The 26,028-nt window shown below is 36.6% G+C and overlaps 1 protein-coding gene and 3 pseudogenes across 1 annotated transcript; all 4 read left to right on the forward strand.

The window, feature by feature from the left end:
• Positions 1-5,262: 5,262 nt before the first annotated feature.
• Positions 5,263-7,791, forward strand: LOC137709105 (wall-associated receptor kinase-like 1; annotated as a pseudogene).
• A 4,095-nt stretch (positions 7,792-11,886) lies between these two features.
• Positions 11,887-15,131, forward strand: LOC137709540 (protein DETOXIFICATION 41-like). Its single transcript, XM_068448623.2, has 8 exons — positions 11,887-12,401; positions 12,654-13,198; positions 13,570-13,656; positions 13,793-13,849; positions 13,971-14,209; positions 14,309-14,427; positions 14,520-14,606; positions 14,701-15,131. Exons 1-8 carry the CDS (start codon positions 12,087-12,089, stop codon positions 14,788-14,790), a joined length of 1,539 nt encoding a protein of 512 aa, XP_068304724.1. The 5' UTR covers positions 11,887-12,086; the 3' UTR covers positions 14,791-15,131.
• Positions 15,132-19,761: 4,630 nt separating this feature from the next.
• On the forward strand, positions 19,762-21,013 carry LOC148689427 (uncharacterized; annotated as a pseudogene).
• A 2,219-nt stretch (positions 21,014-23,232) lies between these two features.
• Positions 23,233-24,800, forward strand: LOC137709104 (secreted RxLR effector protein 161 pseudogene; annotated as a pseudogene).
• Positions 24,801-26,028: the final 1,228 nt, after the last annotated feature.

A 26,028-nucleotide genomic window follows, 5' to 3' on the forward strand; every position in this document is an offset into this window, starting at 1 on the left:
AAAAAGATTTTATTTATGTTTTTAGGTAATTGAGCTACTCCTCATATTGCCAATTAATTTTATAATAAAATATCAACTTTCTCATGTATAAAAACGTGAATGATAGATTTTCACTGGATTTGGATCCTCTCCTGAGCTCAGGGAGGTATTATAATTGTAACCGTTAAATCAAAATCCAACGGTCCGTGTTATTTGCTCAGGAGGCTCAGCCCCCTGAGCTCAGGAGAGGATCCAAATCCATTTTTACTTACTGTTCCAAGAGAGTTTGTCACATCCCAGTCTGCATAGTAAGATATTGTTTGCTTTGGGTCAAGCCCTCACAGTTTTGTTATTGGGGTTCCACCCAAAACGCGTCTCACTATAGGAAGGTGGACATGTACATATAAGGCACATCACATCTCCTCCCCGTGATGTGGGATCTTACAGAGTTTCAAGATTACAATGTATTGTATCATTCATGGAGACAATCCTTCCTTAAAACTTACTAATAGAAAATAATGTAGAGATTATTTACCTGTATGTGTCTCTTTCCATTCACCCCATATTTTTGTAATGTTCTAAGAAAATGGAAAGTAATGAAAAAGTCTAGGACATAATGTCTTAGCCAATATTATTAATCAAGTAGTGGCTTATGAGACACAGCCCACAAGCAACTATTTCAACAAGAATCCTTGGCAATCATGTGCACAAAGCATATACTGAAGCAATTAACAATATTAAATGCTAAAGCGTTAAAAAGGGTTAAATATACTGAAGCATTTTTAGGTGATTCCTCTCTCTGTGTGCCCAACTGTCCTACAAATTAATCAGCACAACTGTTTACCTACATAATATAGAATTATTGCAGCCGCCTCTTGAATAATCAACTGGAAGAAGAGGTTTGCATGCATCCCTGGTGACCTCCTTCTAGAGAGATTCTTTTTCATGTACATAAAACATAAACTAGTATAACACGTGTCATTGTATAAATAAAGATAAGATTATACTATTCAGTGCCTTTCATTTGTAATATGACACGTAATTAATTTACGCATCGGCTTATGTTTCAAGTATATTGAAAAATCTCTCTTCCCTCTTACCAACAAAACAAACCTCCGTCTTGTCACGCCAAATAAACGACCCGACCCAAACATTGTGCTAAGTTCAAACCCTTCAGGGGTTTAGGTTTTGTTTAGGGTTCAGGATTCATGGATTTTAAATTTATATTCCCTCTAATCAGGGGTAACTTGTTTCTCTCATTCATCAATAAAATCTCCATCGCGATTTCTTTGTTAGAAAACAAATGGAGCCCCTTTGAAACAATAATTACAAATAATTCGCTATACAATTCTTACACTCACCTTCGGACCTTCTAACTAACAAAATAATTCCTTTCTAGGTTATTGTATCTTTATTTCTTCTTTTTCAATATATTCACAATAATGTTTTTTCCATGATAGCATTAATGCTGGAGTGAAAGCACTTGACATTTTATTGTTTTAATAAATAAAAAAAATGAAAAACTAACAAAATAAACCTTGCTGATCACGTTAGGTCAAGCAAATAATGGACCACGTTTGGAGCACTAGTCCAAATAATTAGCAATACAATTTTTCAAAACAGTAGCCGCCCGTTGAAAGACTATGCACAAATAATATAATATGATATCATAATCTGATCCCAATTTTTAATTAGGGTCATTTTGGTTCCGGTCCCTAATCAACCTAGTTGTTATAATGAAACCTTATTTATTTATTTATTTATTTTTGAAGAATGAAACCTTATTTGTTTAAATAGTTTGATCAAGCTATTTACAAGTGATGCTGATGTTGTTGAGGCGGTGCTGGATTTAACTCCATTGCTAGTTGTTTCCGCTTTCTTGAATGACATTCAACCAATACTCTCAGGTATCGATATATGATAGAAGATGCAGTGCAGATGAACAATCCAGGTATTCTCATACAAATGTTTACAATCATTTCTAATTTCAAATGTGTGGAATTTAGGTGTGGCAATTGGAAGCGGATGGCAAGATGTGGTGGCTTATGTCAACCTCGTTTGTTACTATATAATTGGTTTTCCAGTTGGATGTCTTCTTGGCTTCAAAGCTAGTATGGGAGTCGCGGTAAGTTCACTTGCTCCCCCACTCATTCCGTACAGTTGTTACTTTGTGAGGACTGCTGATAGAACCTGATGCATTTTGGCCTTTTTTTTTTCAGGGGATTTGGTGGGGGATGCTTATCGGAGTTTTTTTACAAACAGTAGTTCTAATTGTTCTCACTGCCAGAACAAATTGGGATGCCGAGGTAATTTAACTTTGATGAAAGTAACTATATATAGCAGCATGAATCGCATTTGGTCAGTTCGTTATCAATGAATTTTATCATGGTTTTTTGTAGGTTCTAAAAGCCGCTGATTGCTTGGACAAGTTTGCAAATGAAGAAAACATAGACTTGGTGGTCTCCGCGAGTGTTAGCCCAAGGCCATGAAAGTGTTCAAACTCATTTACTTAAGCAGGTTTTCATGTGATGAATTGAAATGCACTTCAAAACGACGATGAGTGTAGATGGTTAATTTTAATTTTAATTTTTCCTCGTCTTTGTTTTTTTTCTTTTTAATTTCTTTCCATGTTTTAGTCGGTATCTTTTTTTTCTTCTTTGGTTTCACGATTTTTGGGAAGGCTGGAGAAATAGATAGTACCTAAATGTGGTTACACTGATTTTTGGTTCTTTGTTATCAGTTTGGAGTTCCATATGTATTGGCTCTGTAATTGTGGCAATTTGTCTAGGTACTGAAAGACAAAGATAAAGACAAAATGCAGATGGAGAAAAATTAGTGAGAAAAAAAATTTCACCGTCGATTTTTTATTTATTTAAAGTTCCAACATAATCACTTTTTGACACATGTATTATCTGGGCAATATAATACGTGGTCCCATATTCAACTAGAACATCAGTGACTGCTACTGTTTGAAATGCCAAATTTTCTTTCTGTGTATTTTCATTCTTCTTATCTTGGTTTGGGAATTGTCAATTAATTGTATTAATAATCTGTGCAATATTAAATCAAATATTTTGCTTCTGTAGCTTAACATAATTGCTTCTGTAGTTTTTAACCAAATTGCCTTTGTGATTATACAGCAATTGTAGTAGTTCTGACTGAATCAGTATCCACTTCTCCTACAAATCATTATTTGCAAATTGCTTCGTTTTTTGTTTTTTGTTTTTGTTTTTTTGTTTTTTTTTTAATTTTTTTAATTTTTTGCTGATTTTTATCATTTTCCAGTTCTTCTTTTGTTCTAGTAATATATCTATATGCGAATACCCAGGTATCGTTCATCACATCTTATAGTACAAAGAATATTTTAATCAACAACTGGTTATTTGTATAAATTGAGGGTATTTCTGGCTATTTAAGTACGTGGGATTTTGTGACACACCCCGATCGAGATCAGGGCATGCTGGCCGTCACGTGGAAGTGACGTAACCATGTGCACAGTGCGGAAGCTAATAAAATAATAATAAAAAATAGTACGAATAAATAAAATCCGGCTTTACACGAGGTAATAACAAACATGTGCAAGCGTAAGTGTGAACACAAAGTTCAGAGCACGAAGACCTAATGCAATCCGGGAGAAAACGACACTACAAAAGCACACCCAAAGGTGGTCCTACACTGGTAATAGTCTGTCAGATATGCCGGGGAAATCCTCAGGGAAGCCACCAGAAGTGCTAGCCAACTAGAACCTGGAGGGGCGCAAAACAAAAAGTGTGAATGGGCAAAAACAAAGCTTTTCAAAAACCATTTCATAAACAAGTTCTAACCCCTCGCCGTAAAACCTGTATACTTCCTAGAAAATATAATATACATATATATAAATCATGCTCGGAAAATATACTATGCCAAATCCTCGAAGTAAAATGCAAGTGCTCAGGTAATATCACATCAATGCCATAAAATCTGTCAATCGGAGTCACCTAACATGACCTGTACGGCTGAATCTAGAGCTCAAATCTCCATCTCACTAACTATACCTGCACACGAGTCGGAACCACCTAAAGTGGTCTATACGACAGGACTGTGCACCTAACTTGGATCCAAGATGAGCGTGTGGTGCGGCAGGTGAGCATCACATGAAGGACTGTGCCCGACTCTGGGCGGGAGCGCTAACACCGGGGGTGCAAGTTATGAGCTCTCTATATGCATCTCAATTCACTACTGAATGTAAACATAAATCATAACTCACTTGGCACTTACCTGTGCGTTCGCAGCACCAACATATATATATATATATATATATGCAACTAACAATGCATAAACAAACAGCAACATAATGCATGGCATATAAACGAATAAACGTTTCATTTCACTTTCTGGGAAAAGTATAAGTATATAGGTATATACGGAAAACCAAAAGCCCACTCACTGGTATGTAGAAGGGTCGTAACCCCCTTGCCTCGAGTGACCGCGCTCGTCCTCGGGATAGGTCTCACCTATATGCGAAACAACTATAAAAACGTTAATTTTAAAACACATAACCAACCTTATGAAATAACTTCTCATATAATGCTCAAATGGGGTGTATGAATACACCAACGTGATCTACTCAACCTCAGGAACATCCCTATATTTTTAGAAAAAATTTTCACCGTCGCACGCGCCCCCACGCGCCGGCCACGCGCAAGCACGTGCCTGGCACGCTGACGGCGTCAGTTAACGCCGTCAGGAATATTCCGTTAACTTTAACGGATTCCGTTAACGCCGTTAGGAATATTCCGTCCAAACTGACGGAATATTCCGTCGTCTTCTCTGGCGAGGCTCCGGCGCCGGCCCCGGAAAATCGTAAAAACTTCAAACCTTCATATCTTCTTCGTTTTTCAACCAAATTTCACAAAATTGGTACCAAAATGAAGCTTACAACGAGAGGAACAAATCCATACCACTTTCAAGTGCTAAAATCCACGGAATCTCGCCGGGAAAACACCACCAACTCCGGCCAACCTTGTAACTCACGATCCCGACGTCCAAAACCTTCAAACGAACCACCCCGAGCCTCCTAAGGACCTCACCAAGCTTCCTACAAGCTTGAAATTCTCATAAACACAAGAATTAACGTGTGCATGAATAGTGACAAAATCAGGGTATCCCGAGTTCGACGTGAAAACGAAGGTATCCTTACCTGAAATGGGTATGGTTGAACTCCTACGGACCTCACGAGCATGAATATGTACTTTGTTTCTTCGATTTGTGAAGATTTGGAGAGATTTGGGGTGTGTCCGTACAATGGGAATGGAAATGGGAGAGGGAAATGGCTCGGGACAGGGTGCATGGCAGGGAAAGGGTGAGTGTGTGTGTGGGGAAATGTGTGTGGTCCACAACCAGCCCAAACCAAGCTCAAAAACAACCACACAACGAAAATTCATACTAAGGGCAAAATCGTCCTTTCACACTTACGGTTTGAAAATTCCGCAACGGGTTGTCACATTTTGGATGGAATTGAATTTTGTTTTTTTTTAATAAAAAATAACATTTTTGAAATTAAGAGCTAATTTTTTTGCTATTATTGATTAATTAAAAAAAAACAGTATTAAAATATTTGGTAAATTTTTATTACAAGTACTTTGACTATGTAAAATGACTGAAAAGGACATGATCTTAGGTATGCTGTTAGTTTTATAATTTGACAAAATAATAGTAGATATAACTCAAATAATAAATAATTATTAGAGAAATTTGCATAAACACCACCTAAGTATGCGTTAGGGTGTGTACATATACCAGTTAATTTCTTTTTTCAATTCCCAGCTAGCCTCTGGTGCTAATTTATACTTTCTTATGAGTTTTTATTTTTTATTTTTTTTATTTTTTTTTATTTTAAAAAAATTAAAAAAAAACAAGGAGAAACTGTTTGCTCATCCCTGATTCCTTCTCCAACAATGATGGTCTCTCGTCCCCCACACTCACACAACACCACCATTAAATTTCATAAAATCCAAACCAATCTCATGCCCAGGAAAAAGTGTTGAACCTTCTATCCCAACACCGATCTCTGCCTTGCCCCCATCACCTTACATCCATCATTCCAATTTAAATTAAACAAATGACTGAAATCAATCCAATCTGGTACAAAGGGTATTGGAGATTTGAAGGCTAATAAATGCACAGTCTGAGTCGAGAAAATTGGATTCGAGCTATGCAGCCATTGTTATGAGAAATTTTTGAAGGTGACGGGAACTCTTGCTGACTTGGAGTTTCACCAATCAGGTCTTGACATCTGTGCATTTAAGGTGGAATTTATATCAACGGTCTGGCCCATCTTTAAAGCAATTAAAAAAACTTAATATTTAATTAACGTACCTCTCTCTCTCTTCCATCATCCTCCGTTGTCTGGGTATGGCAGACCGAAAACCAAGCATTTTCCGACTAAAGGGTCACCAACACTTGCACCAAAATTTCTGTCCTCCACCCAACAACCACGTCACGCCCACCACCATGAACACCCACGAAAGCTCCAGCCTCCATCACACAACTAAAATCTCAATTTGGCACCATCATCTTCTTCTATCATGTTGCTTCATCATCATGATTTGAAGACGCCGGTTCTTGATCACCAGGAGAAAGGTGGTATGATAAGAGATGACGACACGGTGGGCCAGAACAGAGAGGAGGAGGAGGAGGGGGAGGAGGAGGGACAAATTGAGGGTTTTTTTTTAATTTTTAATTTTTTTAATTTTTAATAATTTTTTAATAATTTTTTTTTTAATAAAAAGTAGATTCCGAATCAAGTCACATCAACATTTAACTGAAAAGTAAACGGTCAAATAACGGAAGGTATAACATTAGACCAAATTCTAAAATGAGCTGTGAAAATGTCGTGACACTAATAGTTGAGGTAGTTTTTTGTACTGTACCCAAAATAAATTGTTCAGTGCATGCAGAGGAGATAGAAAACGCCACGGACCATTTCAGTGTAGAGAGAATCCTTGGTCAGGGAGGCCAAGGTGCCGTATACAAAGGAATGTTAGCAAATGGGAAAATCGTTGCTGTCAAGAAGTCGAAAAGTGTAGTTAGTGGAGACGAAGTGAGCCAATTCGTCAATGAAATTGTCATTCTGTCACAAGTTATTCAAAAGAATGTGGTTAAATTAATGGGTTGCTGTTTGGAGACTGAAGTACCCCTTTTGGTTTACGAGTTTATACACAATGGAAGACTCTCATTATATTCAGCACCAAAATGAGGAGTTTCCTCTTACATGGGAAATGCGGTTACGAGTTGCAACCGAAGTTGCAGGAGCACTATCATACTTACACTCGGCAATCCAGTCCTATTTACCACGGAGACGTCAAGTCTTCGAACATACTGTTGGATGATAAATACAGAGCCAAAGTGGCAGACTTTGGGACATCACGATCTGTCACCATTGACAAAACACACCTTACCATGACACAGGTAAATGGAACGTTCGGTTATTTGGACCCGGAGTACTTTCAGAGTAGCCAATTTACAGACAAGAGTGACGTTTATAGCTATGGAGTGGTCCTTGTTGAGGTATTGACAGGAAAAAAACCAATTTTTAAGACAAAGTCACAAGAACCCATGAGCCTATCACATTATTTTCTTCTTTCCATGGACAAGAATCGTTTGTTCGATATTCTTGATGCCCGAGTTGTGAAAGATGCCAGCAAGGAAGAGATCATGGTAGTTGCTAAACGTTGCTTGAATTTGAATGGAAAAAAGCGTCCTACTATGAAAGAAGTAGAAGTGGAGCTGCAGGGAATTCAATTATCAGTGAAAGATTTTGATGTCCAATAAAATTTTGACGTTGATTATGTCCAAACTCGAGTAAAACAGGTTTGGGATGTTGGTTCGGCATCAACACATGAGCCTAGCACATTATTTTCTTCTCCATTTGATGTAGATCCGCTTTTGTTTATCATGACAGAGTGAAAAATAAATGTTGTTTTCATTGTAATATTATGTATGTATTAGATGTAGGGCTAGTTTGGAATTATTGTACCATTTAAAGAAAAAAAAGGCTTTTGTTATGCATTGAGAATAATCATTTGTAAAATAAAACAATTGAGTATTTGATAAACTTTCTTTTGAAAAGTGTTGTGAGTAACAAATCAATGGAAAAAAAATGCATTTTTAATGTAAAAGTATTATAGTTTTGTATAATACCAAAATAGACATAACAGTCACCTAATATTTGTTGAGTATGAGGGCTCTGCTAAAATGTACTTATTTGTAGGATATGAATCTCACATCAAAGAAAAATGACTTTATATGTGTTTTTAAGTGGTTGAGCTACCCCTCATACCATCAAATAATTTTATGACAGAATCTTGACTTTTTTTTTATGTATGTGTAGAAATATGAATGATAGATTTTAACTTACCCTTCCAGGAGAGTTTCAAGATTACAATGTATAGTATCCTTCATGGAGACAATCCTTCCTCAAAACTTACTAATAGAAAATAATGTAGAGATTATTTACATGTATATATCTCTTTTTTTTCTTTTTTGAACGAGAATGATTTGAAATAGAAAGTTGGAGGTACTAAATCTGACAATTTCTTACACGACCCGTTAACACAACACGTAAATGACACGAAAATAATGGGTTTCGGGTCAACACGATAACTAATCAGGTCATTATCGGGTCACACGATAATAACCCTTTAATAGTGGGTCCCTAACAGGTTTACAGGAAAGTGACATGGTAACCTATTTCAACACGATAAGAAAAAAGTTATTTTGATGATTTTAATTTTTTAAACTACTAAAAAAAACTTACTATAAAATACAATAGATATAATGAATATGTATTTATTGTTTATTAATTATTATTCTATATAAATTTTAAAATTTAAGTTTTATTTATTTCTTTATTTTTATAGTATATTATAGACAAAGATTGAGATTAAAAATCATAAAACACATTAAAAGACATTAAAAGATTGAGATTTACACGAGAGTGATGTTTCAGGCCTAATTAGGCTTTTTGGTGGCAATAACGTTTTTGGGGGAGTAGACCTTGGTTTAGAGCGATTTTGATGATTTGTTTCGAGGGTGTTTTCTATCCTTTCTTCTTAATAATATTTTGCTTTTTTATTATAATTGTGTGTAACTAATTCCTTTTGTTAAGGCGAGCCCCGACCATTAGCATAAATATGTAGTATTTATTGGAATGCTTATGATATTATGCATGGATATTTTGAATTGTTAATCACTATGTTTAAACTGTCTACACATCATGATGCCTAATCACCAATAGGATGTTTAGACAAATAAGTTGATGCAATTGCTGTTGCAACACACCCTGGAATCAATTAATGGTTCTTGTGATTAATATATAATTGTAATTTCACTTAAGGTGAATGCCACATCTTAAGGGTTGCATAATTTTTTAAAAGGTTTTCACAAAACTTAGCGAGTCTTGCATGTTTAGATTTGATCTGAATACTATAGACATATTGCATGTATGATATACGTTCTACCTTAAATGCCACAAGTACAATATGTAAAATTACATAGGAAAACCTAACCTTCAAAGTTGCATATGTAATTCATAAGTAAATAGTAAAATTACATAGAATTGTTAACGGTGACGGCTAAACCTTAATGCATTTTACGAACGAATTTTCTCAAATTGTTTTCTTTCCTGCTGCCGATTTAATTTACAAAAACAATTTCAATTATTTTATTTAATATTCTGTATTCATTAGTTTAATTCATAATATCAAATCCTTTTCTAAAATAGGTTCTTAAATAGTTAATTAAGGATTAATTTTAAGTAGAAATTATTTATTCAAATTTTTTGGAGAACAATCTTGAATGAGAATTTATACTATGACTATTTTGTGCTCTTTTAAGTATTTTATGTAATTTTAATCCTATTTGAATAGGGAATAAAAATCCTATCATTGGCCAAACAAATATAGTCAATTTAGGCCTAACAATGGACCACCTTTGGAGCACTAATAATCACAAATAATTAGCAATACAATTCTTCAAAACAGCAGGCGCCCTTTGAAAAACTATGCACAAATAATATAATTAATCTTGTTGGCATGGTCTCGATCAGGAAAAGAGAGAGACACCGAACTCCAACCTATCTAGGAGACAACCCTTCCTTAAAACTTACAAACTACATGTATATATCTCTGTTCAGTATCCCCTTATTTTTTTAATGTTCTAAGAAAGTTGAAGGTAATGAAAAAGCTCATGGCATCATGTATAACCAGTATTAATTAATCAAGTTGTGGCTTTTGAGACAATGACATCGAGTAAAAATTTCAACAAGAATTCTGGCTACAATCTTTAGCAGTCATGTTCACAAAGCAAGCAATTAACAATATTAAATGCTAAAGTGTTAAAAAGGATTAAATATACTGAAGCATTTTTAGGTGATTCCTCTCTCTGTGTGCCCAACTGTCCTTCTACAAATTAATCAGCACAACTGTTTACCTATATAATATAGAATTATTGCAGCCTCTTAAGTAATCAACCGGAAGAAGAGGTTTGCATGCATCCCTGGTGACCTCCTTCTAGAGAGATTATTTTTCATGTAACTAAAAACATAAACTAGTACACCATGTGTCAAAATATAAATAGAGATAATATTATATTATTAAGTGCCCTTCACTTGTAATATGACAACGTACATATTGGCTTGTGTTCCAAGTATATTGAAAAATGAAAATCTCTCTTCCCTCTGACCAACAAAACAAACCTCCCTCATCACGCTAAACAAAGTTGATGTTCCATCATGAAACATATTGACAATATAGAGAGTAACTCATCTTACTTATAAGCACATGCAAGGTCTCTCATCTCATCAATGTGAGATTCATTCTCAACAAGCCCCCTCACGTGTAGCGGATTTTCAAGCTAAACATGTGGACAACACAAGGGATAATGTGGAGCACGTGTGACCATTGGGCTTTACACATCAGACAACCTGCTCTGATATCATGAAGAAAGTTAAGAGGTTTCACCATAAAACCAATTGGCAATATGGAGAGTAACCCAACTTACTTATAAGCACATACAAAGTCGCTCATCTCATCAATATGAAATTCATTCTCAACAACCCGACCCAAACGTTGTGCTTCTTTTGAAAGTTCATACCCTTCGGGGGTTTAGGTTTTGTTTAGGGTTCAGGATTCATGGATTTTAAATTTATATTCCCTCTAATCAAGGGTAACTTCTTTCTCTCATTCATCAATAAAATCTCCATCGAGATTTCTTTGTTAGAAAACAAATGGGGCTCCTTTGAAACAATAATTACAAATGATTCGCAATACAATTCTTAAACTCACATTCGGACCTTCTTCTAACTAACAAAACAATTCCTTTCTAGGTTATTGTATCTTTATTTCTTCTTTTTCAATATATTCACAGTAATATTTTTTCCCATGATAACAATGCTAGAGTGAAAGTGACATTTTATCATTTTAATAAAAAAAAACTAACAAAATAAACCTTGCTGATCACGTCAGGTCAAGCAAATAATGGACCACGCTTGGAGCACTAGTCCCAAATAATTAGCAATACAATTTTTCAAAACAGTAGCCGCCCGTCAAAAGACTTTACACAAATAATATAATATGATAGCATAATCCGATCCCACTTTTTAATTACTAGACCAAAATTCTACCTAAAATTAATTAAGATACCAAAATTCTGTTGACCTGTAGCTACACACGTGTTTGAGAAGAAGAGACACATCCTGTAATCTTGTTGGTATGATTTCAATCTGAAAAGGAGAGACACCAAACTCTAACCTGTCACAACAGAATCATCTGTAATAAATTCTAAAGTACAACTTCCAGTATTGTTTCCAATGACTTGGAATTTGCAATCAAGGAAAGTTGTTCTCATTCTCTTGCGATTGTGGTTATTCTCTTGCAAGGTAGCACATGAATACAATGTCTGTAAAGTACCTAACTTCTGTGAATGGTAGTTAAACCTGACGGTTTCATGTACAATTATATATATCCAATTTGTCTGGCCAGACTTAGTACAAGAAAGTCGGCCCTTGCCTCTTCCAAGTAACACACACTTCTAGAATCCTCAAGTAGTGGTGGCACGGCTAACCAACCATGGGATCGGTGGAGGAGATCCAGCAGCCGTTGCTTCTCGGATTTGACACGCATTCTCAGCTTGCTGATTTGTCATCCCCTGCTGTTGAAGAGTTTCTAGGGCACCGGCCAGTGTCACTCCGATGGTGGCCTAGGCTGGTGGTTTGGGAGTCAAGACTCCTATGGATTTTATCTGGTTCATCTATTATTGTTTCCGTATTCAACTATATGCTCAGCTTTGTCACCCTCATGTTTTGTGGGCATTTGAGTGCCTTGGAGCTTGCCGGAGCCTCTATCGCTAGTGTGGGAATTCAGGGTCTGGCTTATGGGATTATGGTTTGTAGCCAAATAATATAACTAATTAATAAAAAATGGGAACAGTATTAACGTTCCAAAATAGTCATAATGCATTCCTTCTTTGTTTTTTTTACCTTAAGGGGTTCATGATGATTATTTTGAAGTGTCAATAACTCTCTCAATAATTCATGTAGCGCAATTTCATATCTATGTTTTCTTCTATTTTTCTTTTCGGTGGTTGAATTAATACTTTCTGGTTCTTGTTTCTTAATTCTCGGTTTGGAATCAAAGTTGGGAATGGCAAGTGCTGTGCAAACTGTGTGTGGGCAAGCATATGGGGCCAAGCAATTGCCAGCAATGGGAATCATATGCCAAAGAGCAATCATCTTGCACTTGGGAGCAGCAATCCTCCTCTCATTTGTGTATTGGTGGTCAGGTCCTATCCTCGTAGCCATTGGGCAATCAGAAGAAATAGCAGTGCAAGGCCAAATCTTTGCAAGAGGAATTATTCCTCAGCTTTTTGCATTTGCCATAAACTGCCCCCAGCAGAGGTTCCTTCAAGCTCAAAACATAGTCAACCCCTTGGCTTACATGTCGGTTGGAGTTTTCATCCTTCACATTCTTCTCAATTGGGTGGTGGTTTTTGTTGTGGATTATGGCCTAACTGGGGCTGCTCTTACACTAAGCTTCTCTTGGTGGCTTCTTGTCATTATATATGGGCTTTACATTCTTTTGAGTCCCAAGTGCAAGGAGACTTGGACTGGCTTCTCTTGGAAAGCCTTCAAAGGGATGTGGCCTTATTTCAAGTTGACTGTTGCCTCTGCTATTATGCTCTGGTAGGTGAAACAATAATGCAAAATTACAAATGCGACCACCTTGGCTTTTTTAGACCACATTAGTTAACGATCTTAATTATGTAGAAGCTGATGTATCAATTACTCAGCAAATAAGGCGGTTTGCTAATGTGGTCTAAAAAAAATGTGGTGTCTATATCATTACTCGTGTGTAAATTTTGACAAAAACTATTTAGACACACAAAGTTGACTATGTTGCTAACACACTCTAATGTAGTCCTATATATAACAGTTCGGCCCATCTCTATTGGAGAATGTGTATATAGCTTTACTAAATGGTTAAACCCTTAGTTCCCTATCTTTTCTGAAACCTTCACATGCTAATATCTTTTTCCTTTTGTGAATGAATGTAGTTTGGAGATATGGTACAACCAAGGGCTAACACTAATATCAGGGCTCCTCCCCAACCCTACAATCTCACTAGACTCCATTTCTATTTGGTAAGTACGGATTTTTTTTTTTTTTTTTGTTAACTGGGAATTTCATTACCAGTTTAATTATTTCATGAGTTATTGAACCATGATTGCTATTATTATACCTAACTTTTACATGTTCTTATGTGATGAACAATTCCAGCATGAACTACTGGAACTTCAGTTTGCAATTTATGTTGGGCCTAAGCGCAGCGGCCAGGTTTGTGACAAAAAAAAAAAAAAAAAAAAAAAAAAGCTGCTCATAAGAATTCAAAATTTTCCTTTACAGGTCCAATAATTGGAAGTGATATAATCATAATAAGATGACTTGGCTTATGCAGTGTCCGAGTCAGTAACGAGTTAGGGGCTGGTCATCCAAAGGTGGCGAAATTTTCAGTGTTTGTAGTGAACGGAACTAGCATCCTGATTAGTATAATCTTCAGTGCGATTATATTAATATTCCGAGTTGGACTTAGCAAGCTATTTACAAGTGATGCTGATGTTGTTGAGGCGGTGTTGGATTTAACTCCATTGCTAGTTGTTTCCGTTTTCTTGAATGGCATTCAACCAATACTCTCAGGTATTGATATATGATGGAAGATGCAGTGCAGATGAACAAACCAGGTCCTCTCATACAAATGTTTACAATCATTTCTAATTTCATATGTGTGGAATTTAGGTGTGGCAATTGGAAGCGGATGGCAAGATGTGGTGGCTTATGTCAACCTCGTTTGTTACTATATAATTGGTTTTCCAGTTGGATGTCTTCTTGGCTTCAAAGCTAGTATGGGAGTCGCGGTAAGTTCACTTGCTCCCCCACTCATTCCGTACAGTTGTTACTTTGTGAGGAATGCTGATAGAACCTAAAGCATTTTGGCTTTTTTTTTCAGGGGATTTGGTGGGGGATGCTTATCGGAGTTTTTTTACAAACAGTAGTGCTAATTGTTCTCACTGCCAGAACAAATTGGGATGCCGAGGTGATTTAACTTTGATGAAAGTAACTATACATAGCAGGCATGAATCGCATTTGGTCATGTCGTTATCAATGAATTTTATCATTGTTTTTTGTAGGTTCTAAAAGCCGCTGATCGCTTGGACAAGTCTGCAAATGAAGAAAACACAGACTTGGTGGTCTCCGAGCGCGTAAGCCCAAGGCCATGAAAGTGTTTAAATTCATTTAATTAAGCAGGTTTTCATGTGGTGAATTGGAATGCAACTCTAAGGGAAAAAAGTTGTCGCCAAATAGCAACCATGTCTATTACTGTCTAGCCTTTCGACATTGTGAAGGCAAAAGCTGTAGATGGGCAGTGGGATGTTGCTTCATTTCATGTTCAACGACAACTTTTGAATTTCTTAGCTTTTCTTGGTTATATACGTAATAATAAATCCATAATTTTTAATTTTTTTTCCCTAGTTTGATTTTATTTTAAAAGTACACAGTTTTATCCAGACTTGCCTGAACGATCAATTTCTAGGAATTGTCAATTAATTGTATTAATAATCTGTGCAATATTAAATCAAATATTTTGCTTCTGTAGCTTAACATAATTGCTTCTGTAGTTTTTAATCAAATTGTCTTTGTAATTATGCAGCAGTTGTAGTAGCGAATCAGTATCCACTTCTCCTACAAATCATTATTTGCAAATTGCTTTGTAGTAGTTTTTTTTTTGCGGATTTTTATTATTTTTCAGTTCTTCTTTCGTTCTAGTAATATATATATATCTCGTCTATCATAGCTTATAGTACAAAGAATATTTTAATCAACAACTGGTTATTCGTATAAATTGAGAGTATTTCTGACATTTAAGTGAGATTTTGGATAGAATTGAATTTTTTTTTTATAAAAAAATGACATTTTTGAAATTAAGAGCTAATTTTTTGCTATTATTGATAAATTTCCAAAAAAGACAGTGTTAGAGTGTTTGGTAAACTTTTATTATATGTACTTTGCCTATGCAAAATAACAGTACATAGAACTCAAATTATAAATAATTATTAGAGAAATTTGCACAAACACCACCTCAGTATGCATTAGGGTGTGTACATTTACCAGTTAATTTCTTTTTTTCAATTCCCAGCTAGTCTCTCGTGCTAATTTATACTAAAAAAAAACAAGGAGAAACTGTTTGCTCAACCCTGATTTCTTCTCCAACAACGATGGACTCACGTCCCCCACACTCACACAACACCCCCATTAAATTTTCATAAAATCCAGATCAATCTCATGCTTAGGAAAAAAGTGTTGAATCTTCTATCCCGACACCGATCTCTACCTTGCCCCCATCACCTTACATCCATCATTCCAATTTGAATTAAACAAATGACTGAAATCAATCCAATCTGGTACCAAGGGTATTGGAGATTTGAAGGCTAATAAATGCATTGTCTAATTCGAGAAAATCAGATTTGACCTATGCAGCAATTGTTATAATATAGGAGATTTTTGCTGCTTTGTCTACGAGCTGGGAGGGAGAGAGCTAGCTAGAGACGAGAGTGCGAGCTGTGAATGGTGCAAAATTAGGGCTGACCCGATTCGTGAGGGCAAAGAACGAAGAAGTAGGGAAAGAAAGGAGGGTAGAGTTGTCGTTTAGAAAGTTTCATTAATGCGCATTATTCACTCCACCTCCTAAAAAAAAAAAGCTCTTTTTAAAAGCATGGTCTCACCTAGGGCTGAGCACGGGCTGGGTTGGGCCCAATTTTGGAGGAACATACCTTATTCGTTTTAAATAGTAACGGGGCGGGATGAGCCGGGTAAAGGGGTTTTGAGTTTTGGAACGGGAACTAACTCGGCCCGTTTGATTCGCAGCGAGTCCACGGGGCCCAACTCTTATATATATAATTTATAAACTGCAATGCACAACAACACTGCAACAACACATGAGCTATTTCACTACATGGAAGTGAGAGACGTAGAGCGAATCCACATCAAGCCCTTTTACCTACAAAATACGAAAGCAGCTTAGTTTGCGTTCATTGCTAATATAAAACATTAAGCAAAGAGGCGAAAGCCATGCCAACAAACGAGAAACATTTACCTCAGCATTCTTGAGCAAATCAAGAATGAAATTAGCAGACTTAACCGGCCAATGTCCCTGACCATTGGACTGGCGATTCTTCGCCTGAGCAGTTCGACCAACATCGCGAAAAAAGCGGCGGAAGGGAATGGCTTGCTTATGGGCTAAAACATCTTCCAAGCACCTTTTAGCCTTTTCCAAATGCATCTTCCTAATGGCATAGGCAGTCTCTCTTGTGTTCTAAAACAGATTAACAAATCCAAATTATAACAATCGAATTGAACCAGTCCAAGCATAACACAAACAATCTAAGATAAATAGATTTGAAAATTACAAGAGCTGTTTTTTAAAACTGAGGTTGCATTGCACATCAAATCTTGCGTAGATCACTAGTACAAAAACACACTTGTGCGATGGAGCAAATTTCGTTGTGCGAAAATGTTTTGCACAACATTGACAACTAAGCGTCACGCAAGGACATTTCGTGTGACGGGACTTTGCATGACAAAGCACTCTGTCGTGCAAAACTGTTTAGCGCAACGTAGGTGGACCTTCGTCGCGCAATGTTGGAAAAAAAAAAAGCAGTAAAAGGCTTTGTTTGGTGCCAGAAAATTGCGTGACGGACCAACTGCATTGCGTAAAGGCCATTTGCACGATGTATTGGTTCACTGTTGTGCAAAGGGTGTTTGTGCGACGGACCAGTTGCGTCACTCAAAGGACATTTGTGTGATGTATTGGTTCATCATTACGCAAAGGGTGTTTGCACAACGGACCAACCAATGCATCACGCAAAAGATGTTTGTGTGACGGAGAAAATGCGTCGCGCAAAGGCCATTTGCACAACGTATTAGTTCACTATTGCGCAAAGGGTGTTTGCGCGATAGACCAACCAATGCATCACGCAAAGGGTGTTTACGTGACGAAACAATCGCGTTGCACAAAGGGTTTTTGTGGTCCACTTGTTTAAATATTTTAAATTGACGATCGAATTAGTTTATTGTATTCATATAGGATTAAGGAGTGTAGTTGTAAACAATCATCCAAATCCGAGTTAAAATAATCGTTAAATTGTGATTTTTTTGTTTATAACCGCTGAAAAGTTTTGTCCCATTACTTGATCTTTGAATGTTTGTGTTTTGCAATTTTTTGCGTATGCAATCTCGAAGTATATACGAATAAGTTTGACAGTTGGATCATTGAAATTAGTCTTGTAGAATGCGTATCCCATCAAAACAATAGATTCACTGACACTTATAATTTATTTATACTTTCATTAACTATAACATAAGATTTTGTGTAAATCTTTTTAAATTGAAGATCAAATTCATTCATATAGAATTAAGGAGTGTAGCTGTAAAAAATCATCAAAATCGGAGTTAAAATAACCATTAAATCGTGATTTTTTGTTTATAACCGTTGAAATTTTTTGTCCCGTTACTTGATCTCTGAATGTTTGTTTTTTGTGCTTTTTTTGTATGCGATCTCGAAATATATACTAACAAGTTTGATGGTTGGATCGTTGAAATTAGTTTCGTAGAATGCGTATCCCATCAAAACGATAGATTCACTAACACTTAGAGTTTATTTATATTTTCATTAAGTATAACATAAGTTTTTGTGGTATCCACTAGTGTAAATATTTTAAATTGAAGATTGAATTCATTCATTGTATTCATATAGGATCAAGTAGTGTAGCTGTAAAAATCATCAAAATCCGAGTTCAAATAGCCGTTAAATCGTGATTTTTCGTTTATAATCGTAAAAAAGTTTTGTCCAGTTAGCTAATCTCTAAATGTTTTTTTTTTTTTTTTTGATATTTTGCGTATGAGATCTCGAAGTATATACAAACAGGTTTGACGGTTGGATCATTGAAATTAGTTTCATAGAATGCGTATCCTATCAATATGGGTCAATGTTATATAGTTTATTGAGACTTTATAAACTCATAGCAATAATTTCACTAACTGTAAAAATCTAAATGTGATATCAATGATCCGAACCGTTCAAGTTTCTGAATTCACTAGAAGATTATGTTTTTTGAAAAGAAAATTTGAAAAACGAAATTATGTGAGAAGAATGGAGCGTAAACATAAACATAAACAACAATCAAAGGCTAAAATTTAATCTAAGGTTTATAGGATGATAGTGGTGAATTTCGGAGTTGATCTCTTCACAAAAGTTGTAGAGATTGTCATCACAAGCATTTGTATATTTTTCTTATATTTTTCACACTTCGACATTAATTAAAAAACTTTACTACAATAATAACCATAGAATAGGATTTAATCTCACTTCTATGAGATTAAATCCTTACCATGTGTTTTGGAGAGTTGCCAAAATTTTGGCATGGTGCCTTTATTTTTAGCTTTCTATTTTCAAAATTTTGGCATGGCGCCCAAAAACTTATGGCGGAAAATTTTGAATTTTAGGAAATTGGCATGAAATTTGGTGGTTAGGTTACAAGGAAATAGGGAGTAGGTGATGCTGTAGAATTGGGGAGGAAATCAGGGGTGGAAGGAATACCCTATCTCTCAGACTTTTCCCATCTCTCATTCACTTTCCTTTTCTCTCTGTCTCTCAGACTTCTCCCTTCTCTCCATTGTTAGACTATGAGTTAGTAAGTGTAGGATTGCTACACTTGTCACAAGATTAGAAGCTGTGGGTTGGTTGCGTAGTTAAGTTTGTTATGTATAAATAGTGATGTACATTGCATTATTTGATGATTAAGTAAAATCATATACAACTTCATTCTTATCTCTCTCTCTCTCTCTCTCTCTCTCTCTCTCTTTCTAAAAATGTTCTACATAGATTACAGATCTTCCATTGATATTGGTTAATATGATATCAATCGCCTCTGATGCTTGTGTGTGATACTTCGATCCGTCTTCTTGCTTCCGCTACCTTCGATTTTGTCTTCGGTTGCCTCTGATTTCTGTTTCTTGATTCTCAAGGATTTCTTCATCTTCGTGCACCCTCATTGTTTAGGGTTTGGCTCGGTCTTGTGCTGTGATCGATTTTTCTTCTATATCTCTCTGGCGTGTGCACTCCAAGTGTTTGCGATTTGTTCTCAGTGAAGTTCTTCTTGCACATTGATCTAATTTGGTTGTTTTCTGCAACAATGGTGATTGCTGCTCAACTTATGATTCTTCAATCTCTAATTACGGCCCTTATTTCTACAATCTCTATGTCGGTGAACATGAAATCAGATGATTCCAACTACTTGAATTGGCATTTTCAGATACAACTCATGCTGGAAAGCAATGGCATTATGGGATTTGTTGATGGTTCCAATCCCTGCCCTGTGCCTAATGTCTCTACTGAATCTAGTATCAATTCTTCTGACTATTCTACTTTAGATGTGTGGTTAGGGGTAGACAAAGTGTGATTTCCCTTAAAGAGTTTCGATCACAATTATTGGCTGAAGAAAGTATTGTGGACAATGTTTTTGTGGACAATGTTTTTGTTGCTCCTTCATATCTCACTATTATAACTACTAACTCTGGACCTACTATATCTCAAGCACCACCACTTCAGCAGTCTAATGGTTCTCATGGTCAATCTTCCTATCTTAATGGTGGCTATAAGTCTTTCAATAGGAACAAGGGTAAGGGTAAGTTCAATCAAGGTAAGAGGTTATTCAACTTAAGACCCCAACTTTACACACAGACTTATGTGTGGCCTACACCAACTCCAGGTATTCTTGGTCAATCTCCAAGTTAATACTATTCTTCTCTATCTGCCCCTCTTATTCCTACATGTCAATTGTGTAACAGTGAAGGCCATACTGCACCATTTTGTGGTTCTAAGCCTCCTGAGAGATCCAAGTGTCACATTTGTGGCAAAACAAATCATTCCACATGGTACTATTTTTATAATGACAAAGGTCCCAATTATATTGGTGGTGGTTCCTATTAGATTTATCTTCCTATGTCTCCTCAGACTTATGGGCACACTTATTCTTAGCATTTCCAATCTCAGCCATCTTCTATGCATGCTATGCATATTGCAGTTCAACCATCTCAGGCATTCACCTCTCAGGGCCTCCCTCAAGTTGGCTCACTAACTCCGGTGCCATAAATCATATGACTACAGATCTGTCTAACTTGTCTTTGGCAACTCCTCATCCATCCAATGAAACGATTCAAACAGAAAATGGTGAAGGTTTGTTAGTATCACACATTGGTCAATCTGTTATTAACGGTGAAACCAATAAACTTGAATTTTGTGCTTTATGTTCCAAAATTGTCCTAAAACTTGTTGTTAATGCATCTGATCTGTTTGGATAACAACTGTTGGTTAATTTTTTATGCATTTTGCTTTTGGATTCAGGACAAGGCCACAAGGAGGATTCTCTACAAAGGGTTGTGTAGTAATGGACTCCATCCCATTCCTTTTGCATCTTTTCAGTCTATCCTAAAAAATATAACACAACCACCTTAAGCATATCTTGGTCAGCTAGTACTATCTTCTACTTGGCATCATAGACTAGGTCACCCTACAAGTAAGATTGTTACATTGATGTTGCATAAGGCTCATATCTAATGTAACCAGGTTTCTTCACCAATCATGTCACAGTTGTCTACAAGGCAAGTTTTGTAAACTTCCTTTTCACCATAGTGTCAATAAGTCCGTACAACCTTTTCACACTATACATAGTGACCTTTGGGGTCATTCTCCTTGTATTTCTATAGATGGATATAGGTACTATGTGATTTTTGTTGATGAATGTACAAGGCACTGTTGGTTGTTTCCATTAATCAATAAAGGTGACTTGTTTTTTGTGTTTGTTACATTTTACAACTATGATCAAACTTAGTTCTCAAGTTGTATTTAGATCTTCCAAAGTGATTTGAGAGGGGGGTGGAGAATATATTAGCAGAATCCTTTCTTAAAGATAAGGGTATTCTTCATAAAAAAAAATCATGTCCTTATACTCCTAAACAAAATGGGTTGGCTGAGAGAAAACATAGGCACCTTATAGAAACCACAATCACTTTAATGCAGAACGCTAAGTTACCTTCCTATTTCTGGTCTTATGCTGTCCAAACTGCATCTTACTTAATTAATTGAATGCCCATATCAGTTATACTTGATAAGTCTCCCTTTGAAGTTCTATTTGGAGTTGTTCCACAAATTTCTCATTTAAGAATATTTGGTTGTGCCTACTATCCCTTTTTAAAACCATATCTTAGTAACAAACTTCAACCCAAAACCATTGAATGTGTGTTTTTAGGTTATGCTTCACAATATAAGGGGTATATTTGTTATGATGTATCTTGGAAAAAACCTACATTTCTAGGCATGTTGTATGTCATGAACATGATTATCCATTTTCAGACTTATTGCTACATTCCAAGTCCTCCTATACACCTTTTGTGATGCCCCAACCTTCATCTCCTTTACTTACTGTCATAAACACTAATGTTGTTGTTCTACCTGTGTCTCATGTCACTTCCATTACTCATACAACTCCTACATTTAGTAATTCGACTGAGTCTTGTTCTCTAGCGCCACAAACATCACCCTTGTCATCCTCATCCTCTCTATTTGTCCCACACTCACCTCTGTCCATTATTGGTAAATCTGAATCTTCTCCATCAGTCCTTATGGTACCTGAGTCCAATGCTGAAGCAATATCACTTGTTCATATGCATCAAGGTTCTTCATTTCAACTTGAAATTTTGCAAATAGTTTTGGAGATTCCTCCTATCAATTTGCATCTGTTGCAAACTTGAAGCAAAAATGGAATTGTGAAGAAGAAGGCTTTGCTAAGTACTTTACAAGAATCTGGTGGTGTTGATTGGTCTTTGGTTGAGCCAATTAATTACAAAATTGCATTAAAAGTTCCTATTTGGATGAAAGCTATGACAGAAGAAGTTGATGCTCTTCATTCTCAGGGAACATGGAGTTTGGTGTCATTATTTACAAATAAAAATTTAGTTGGGTGTAAGTGGATATTTAAGATTAAAAAGCATACAAATGGCCCTATTGCTAGACATAAAGCTTGATTAGTGGCTAAGGGCTTCACTCAAGAACCAGGTCAAGAGTATGGAGAAACCTTTAGTCCTGTTGTCAAGCTAACTACTGTCAGGATTGTCTTGGCCTTTGCAGCACACTTTGGTTGGAGTTTAAGGTAGTTAGATGTCAAGAATGCATTTCTGCATGGAATTATCCAAGAAGAAGTATATGTGGCTCAACCTCCTGGATTTGTGGATCTCAATCATACAAATTTCGTCTGCAAACTTCATAAATCGTTATATGGGTTAAAACAAGCCCCAGAGCTTGGAATGAAAGGTTAACTACATTTCTACCTACACTGAGGTTCAAAAATACATACTCTAATTCTTCCTTATTTGTGAAACAAGTGGATTTTGAGATTGTTATCTTATTGTTGTATGTTGATGGCATCAATATTACTGGCAGTGCATCCAATGCAATTCAGGATGTTATTCACTCTCTCATAGTTGAGTTTGAGATCAAAGACTTAAGAGATTTGAATTATTTTCTGGGAATCCAAATTTCCAAAACCAAAACTAGGTTATTTATGTCTCAGACCAAATATGTTTAGGATTTGTTACTCAAGACAGAAATGAATGAGTCCAAATCTTGTGATACTCCCTGTCTACCCTATAACAGATTGCTTAAGGATGATGGACAACCGTATGGAAATCCCACTTTGTACAAAAGCATTGTAGGGGCATTGCAGTACCTTACTTTTACCAGGCCTGATATTGCATTCTCTGTGCATCAGGTTTGCCAGTTTATGCAGAATCCAATGGTTGCTCATTTCACAGCTGTGAAACGCATACTCAGGTACTTAAAGGGAACACTACAGTTGGGAATTAGTTATAATAGAGGTGATTTGAATTTAACAACATTCAGTGATGCTGATTGGGCAGGAGACCCAAATGATCGACGATCTACTACTGGACTAGTTGTATTTCTAGGACCAAATCCTGTGTCTTGGTCTTCTAAGAAACAACAAACTGTTTCCAGGTCCTCTACTGAGGTAGAATATCGTACTTTGTCTACTACTTATGTAGAACTCGATTGGATCAGACAACTACTTGTGTTTCTGCAGGTTCCTATCTCTAAAGCTCCAGTATTGTTTTGTGACAATCTGCGAGCTATTGCTCTCTCATTTAATTCAATTCAGCATTAAAAGACAAAGCATATTGAAATCGAAGTGCATTTTTTTAGGGAACGAGTGGCAAAACAGCAGCAGTTTGTTCAGTTTGTTTCCTCCAGAGAACAGTTTGAAGATATCTTGACCAAGGGATTGAGTACTCCTTTATTTCAAACACATTGTAACAATCTCATGCTTAACTTATCAAAGCAAGAGATTGAAGGGGGATGTTACAGTATGAGTTAGTGAGTGTAGGATTGTTACACTTGTCACAAGATTAGGAGCTATGGGTTGGTTAGGTAGTTAAGTTTGTTGTGTACAAATAGTAATGTAGATTGCATTACTTGCTGATTAAGTTTGTTATGTATAAATAGTGATGTACATTGCATTACTTGCTGATTAAGTAAAATCATATACAATTTCTTTCTTCTTTCTCTATCTCTCACTCTCTCTCTAAAACTGTTCTTCGTATATCACAAATCTTCCATTGATATTGATTAACATCCATCACTGTGACCCAACATCATGGCAGCCACCGCCATCTCATCTCTCAATCTTGGAATTGAAGTCTTTCCTCTCATTGAAAGCAGCTCTTTCCTCTTTTTGAAAGCAGCCATCGCCGTCCGATTATGAACCCCACCGCCACCCTCCTTGCTCCGCCGTCCGGCTTCCTTCCCTCATTTTCTCAAACCCATTTCGCCTCCCTCTCCTTAACCGCCGTCGGCATGTCCCCAACTCACTCTCCACCATAACCACTACCATGAGGTACATAATATAAGTAACTCAAACCCTAAGCTACCCTTCTTCTTTTTTGTTGGTAATTTTGCGATTTAATCCATTTTTTCTTATGGATACTCACAGGTACAGAGTGTTATGAGGTGCTTTCTTCCTTAACCTTGACAGATGAAGATTTGGACAAGCTGGGTTCGAGAAGGTCATCGAGGAGTTCATCGGAGAGTGCAAGTCGGAAGCTTTGCTTCTCCGCCATAAAAAGACAGGTGCCCAAGTCGCTTCCATGTCCAACGCGATGAAAATAAGGTCTTTGGCATCGTTTTCCGAACCCCACCGTGAGTACTCTTTCAAAATCTGAAAATTTTCATTTTTTGTCTGTTTGTTTATTTATTAATAAAATGGAGCTACCCATTTATGTAGTTGCTGATTTTCTGTGCTCTGCTAGCAGTTAAGTCTTCAAAAATATTATATTAACTAGCATACACACACAAACATATATATATATAAGTGTGTGTGTGTGTGTGTGTGTGTGTGTGTTTGTTTTTGTTTTCATTTATTTTTCGGATCAGAGCCTCATTTTTTAGCTTTAATTATTTATTGATGCAAGAAGGATTCCACTGGAATCTCATACATTCTGCAAAATGCTGTGAGGTGTGGGTCGAGAAAGTACCCCTTGAAAAAGCCATTTGATGAGTTGTTGAAAGGGAGCCTGGGAGCTGGGGTAGACCATTTCAAATATTCTTATAGGTAGCTACCCAGTCATGTCCCCAAACACAAAGGTAAATCATGGGTTGAGAATGTATAAATGAAAATACATGTATCTACTCTGTAATCTGTATTCTAACACCAAGGATTGTTGTCACATCCCGACCCAGGCTCCACGACATCCGGGGCTCGACTCTGCCATAGCACGATATTGTCCACTTTGAGCCCTGACCATGCCTTCATGGTTTTGTTTCTGGGAAATCACACGAGCAGAACTTCCCAGTGGGTCATCCATCCTAGGAATGCTTTGGCCCATTCTCGCTTAACTTCAGAGTTCCTACAGAACCCGAAGCAGTGAGCTCCCAAAAGGTCTTGTGTTATATGGAGGTGGGCATGTGTTGGAAATGTGCCCTAAAACCAATCATATGATGATACTTTATGGACATTTCACATGTTAAACTAATCTAGTTTAATATTAAGGGCAAAGATTATTGTTTGAGCCGTCTCATATAAATGTTATATGCTTAAACGATAAGTCCAAGGAATATGTGATTGGAAGAATGCGATCTAAAGAAGTTAGATTCATGAGACCATTCTTTCGTTGACACATCCTAAACGTTCCTGATCATAGGATTTTCAATTGGGCATTGACAGTCCGTTAAGATCAGTACGTGCTATGTCTTCTCTCAGGGAGAGTGACTAGTCTCGAGTCATTGGTGTGTGTGACATCAAGACAAGTACGTAGGTGCTCAATAGAGAATGAGTTCACTGAACACGATCAACGAAGAGTTCTCATATTCATGTCACATGAGAACTCATGGT

The sequence above is a fragment of the Pyrus communis genome, chromosome 17 (assembly GCF_041283825.1).
Source record: "Pyrus communis isolate YQ-2024b chromosome 17, ASM4128382v1, whole genome shotgun sequence".
Lineage (NCBI taxonomy): Eukaryota > Viridiplantae > Streptophyta > Magnoliopsida > Rosales > Rosaceae > Pyrus > Pyrus communis.

Excerpts from the sequence above, each read along its gene's own strand:
- LOC137709540 (XM_068448623.2), top strand. The coding sequence starts at position 12,087 with ATGGGATCGGTGGAGGAGATCCAGCAGCCGTTGCTTCTCGGATTTGAC. Across the intron at positions 13,850-13,970 it reads GGCCTAAGCGCAGCGGCCAG|TGTCCGAGTCAGTAACGAGT; the intron begins GTTTGTGACAAA and ends TGGCTTATGCAG. Across the intron at positions 14,210-14,308 it reads CATTCAACCAATACTCTCAG|GTGTGGCAATTGGAAGCGGA; the intron begins GTATTGATATAT and ends TGTGGAATTTAG.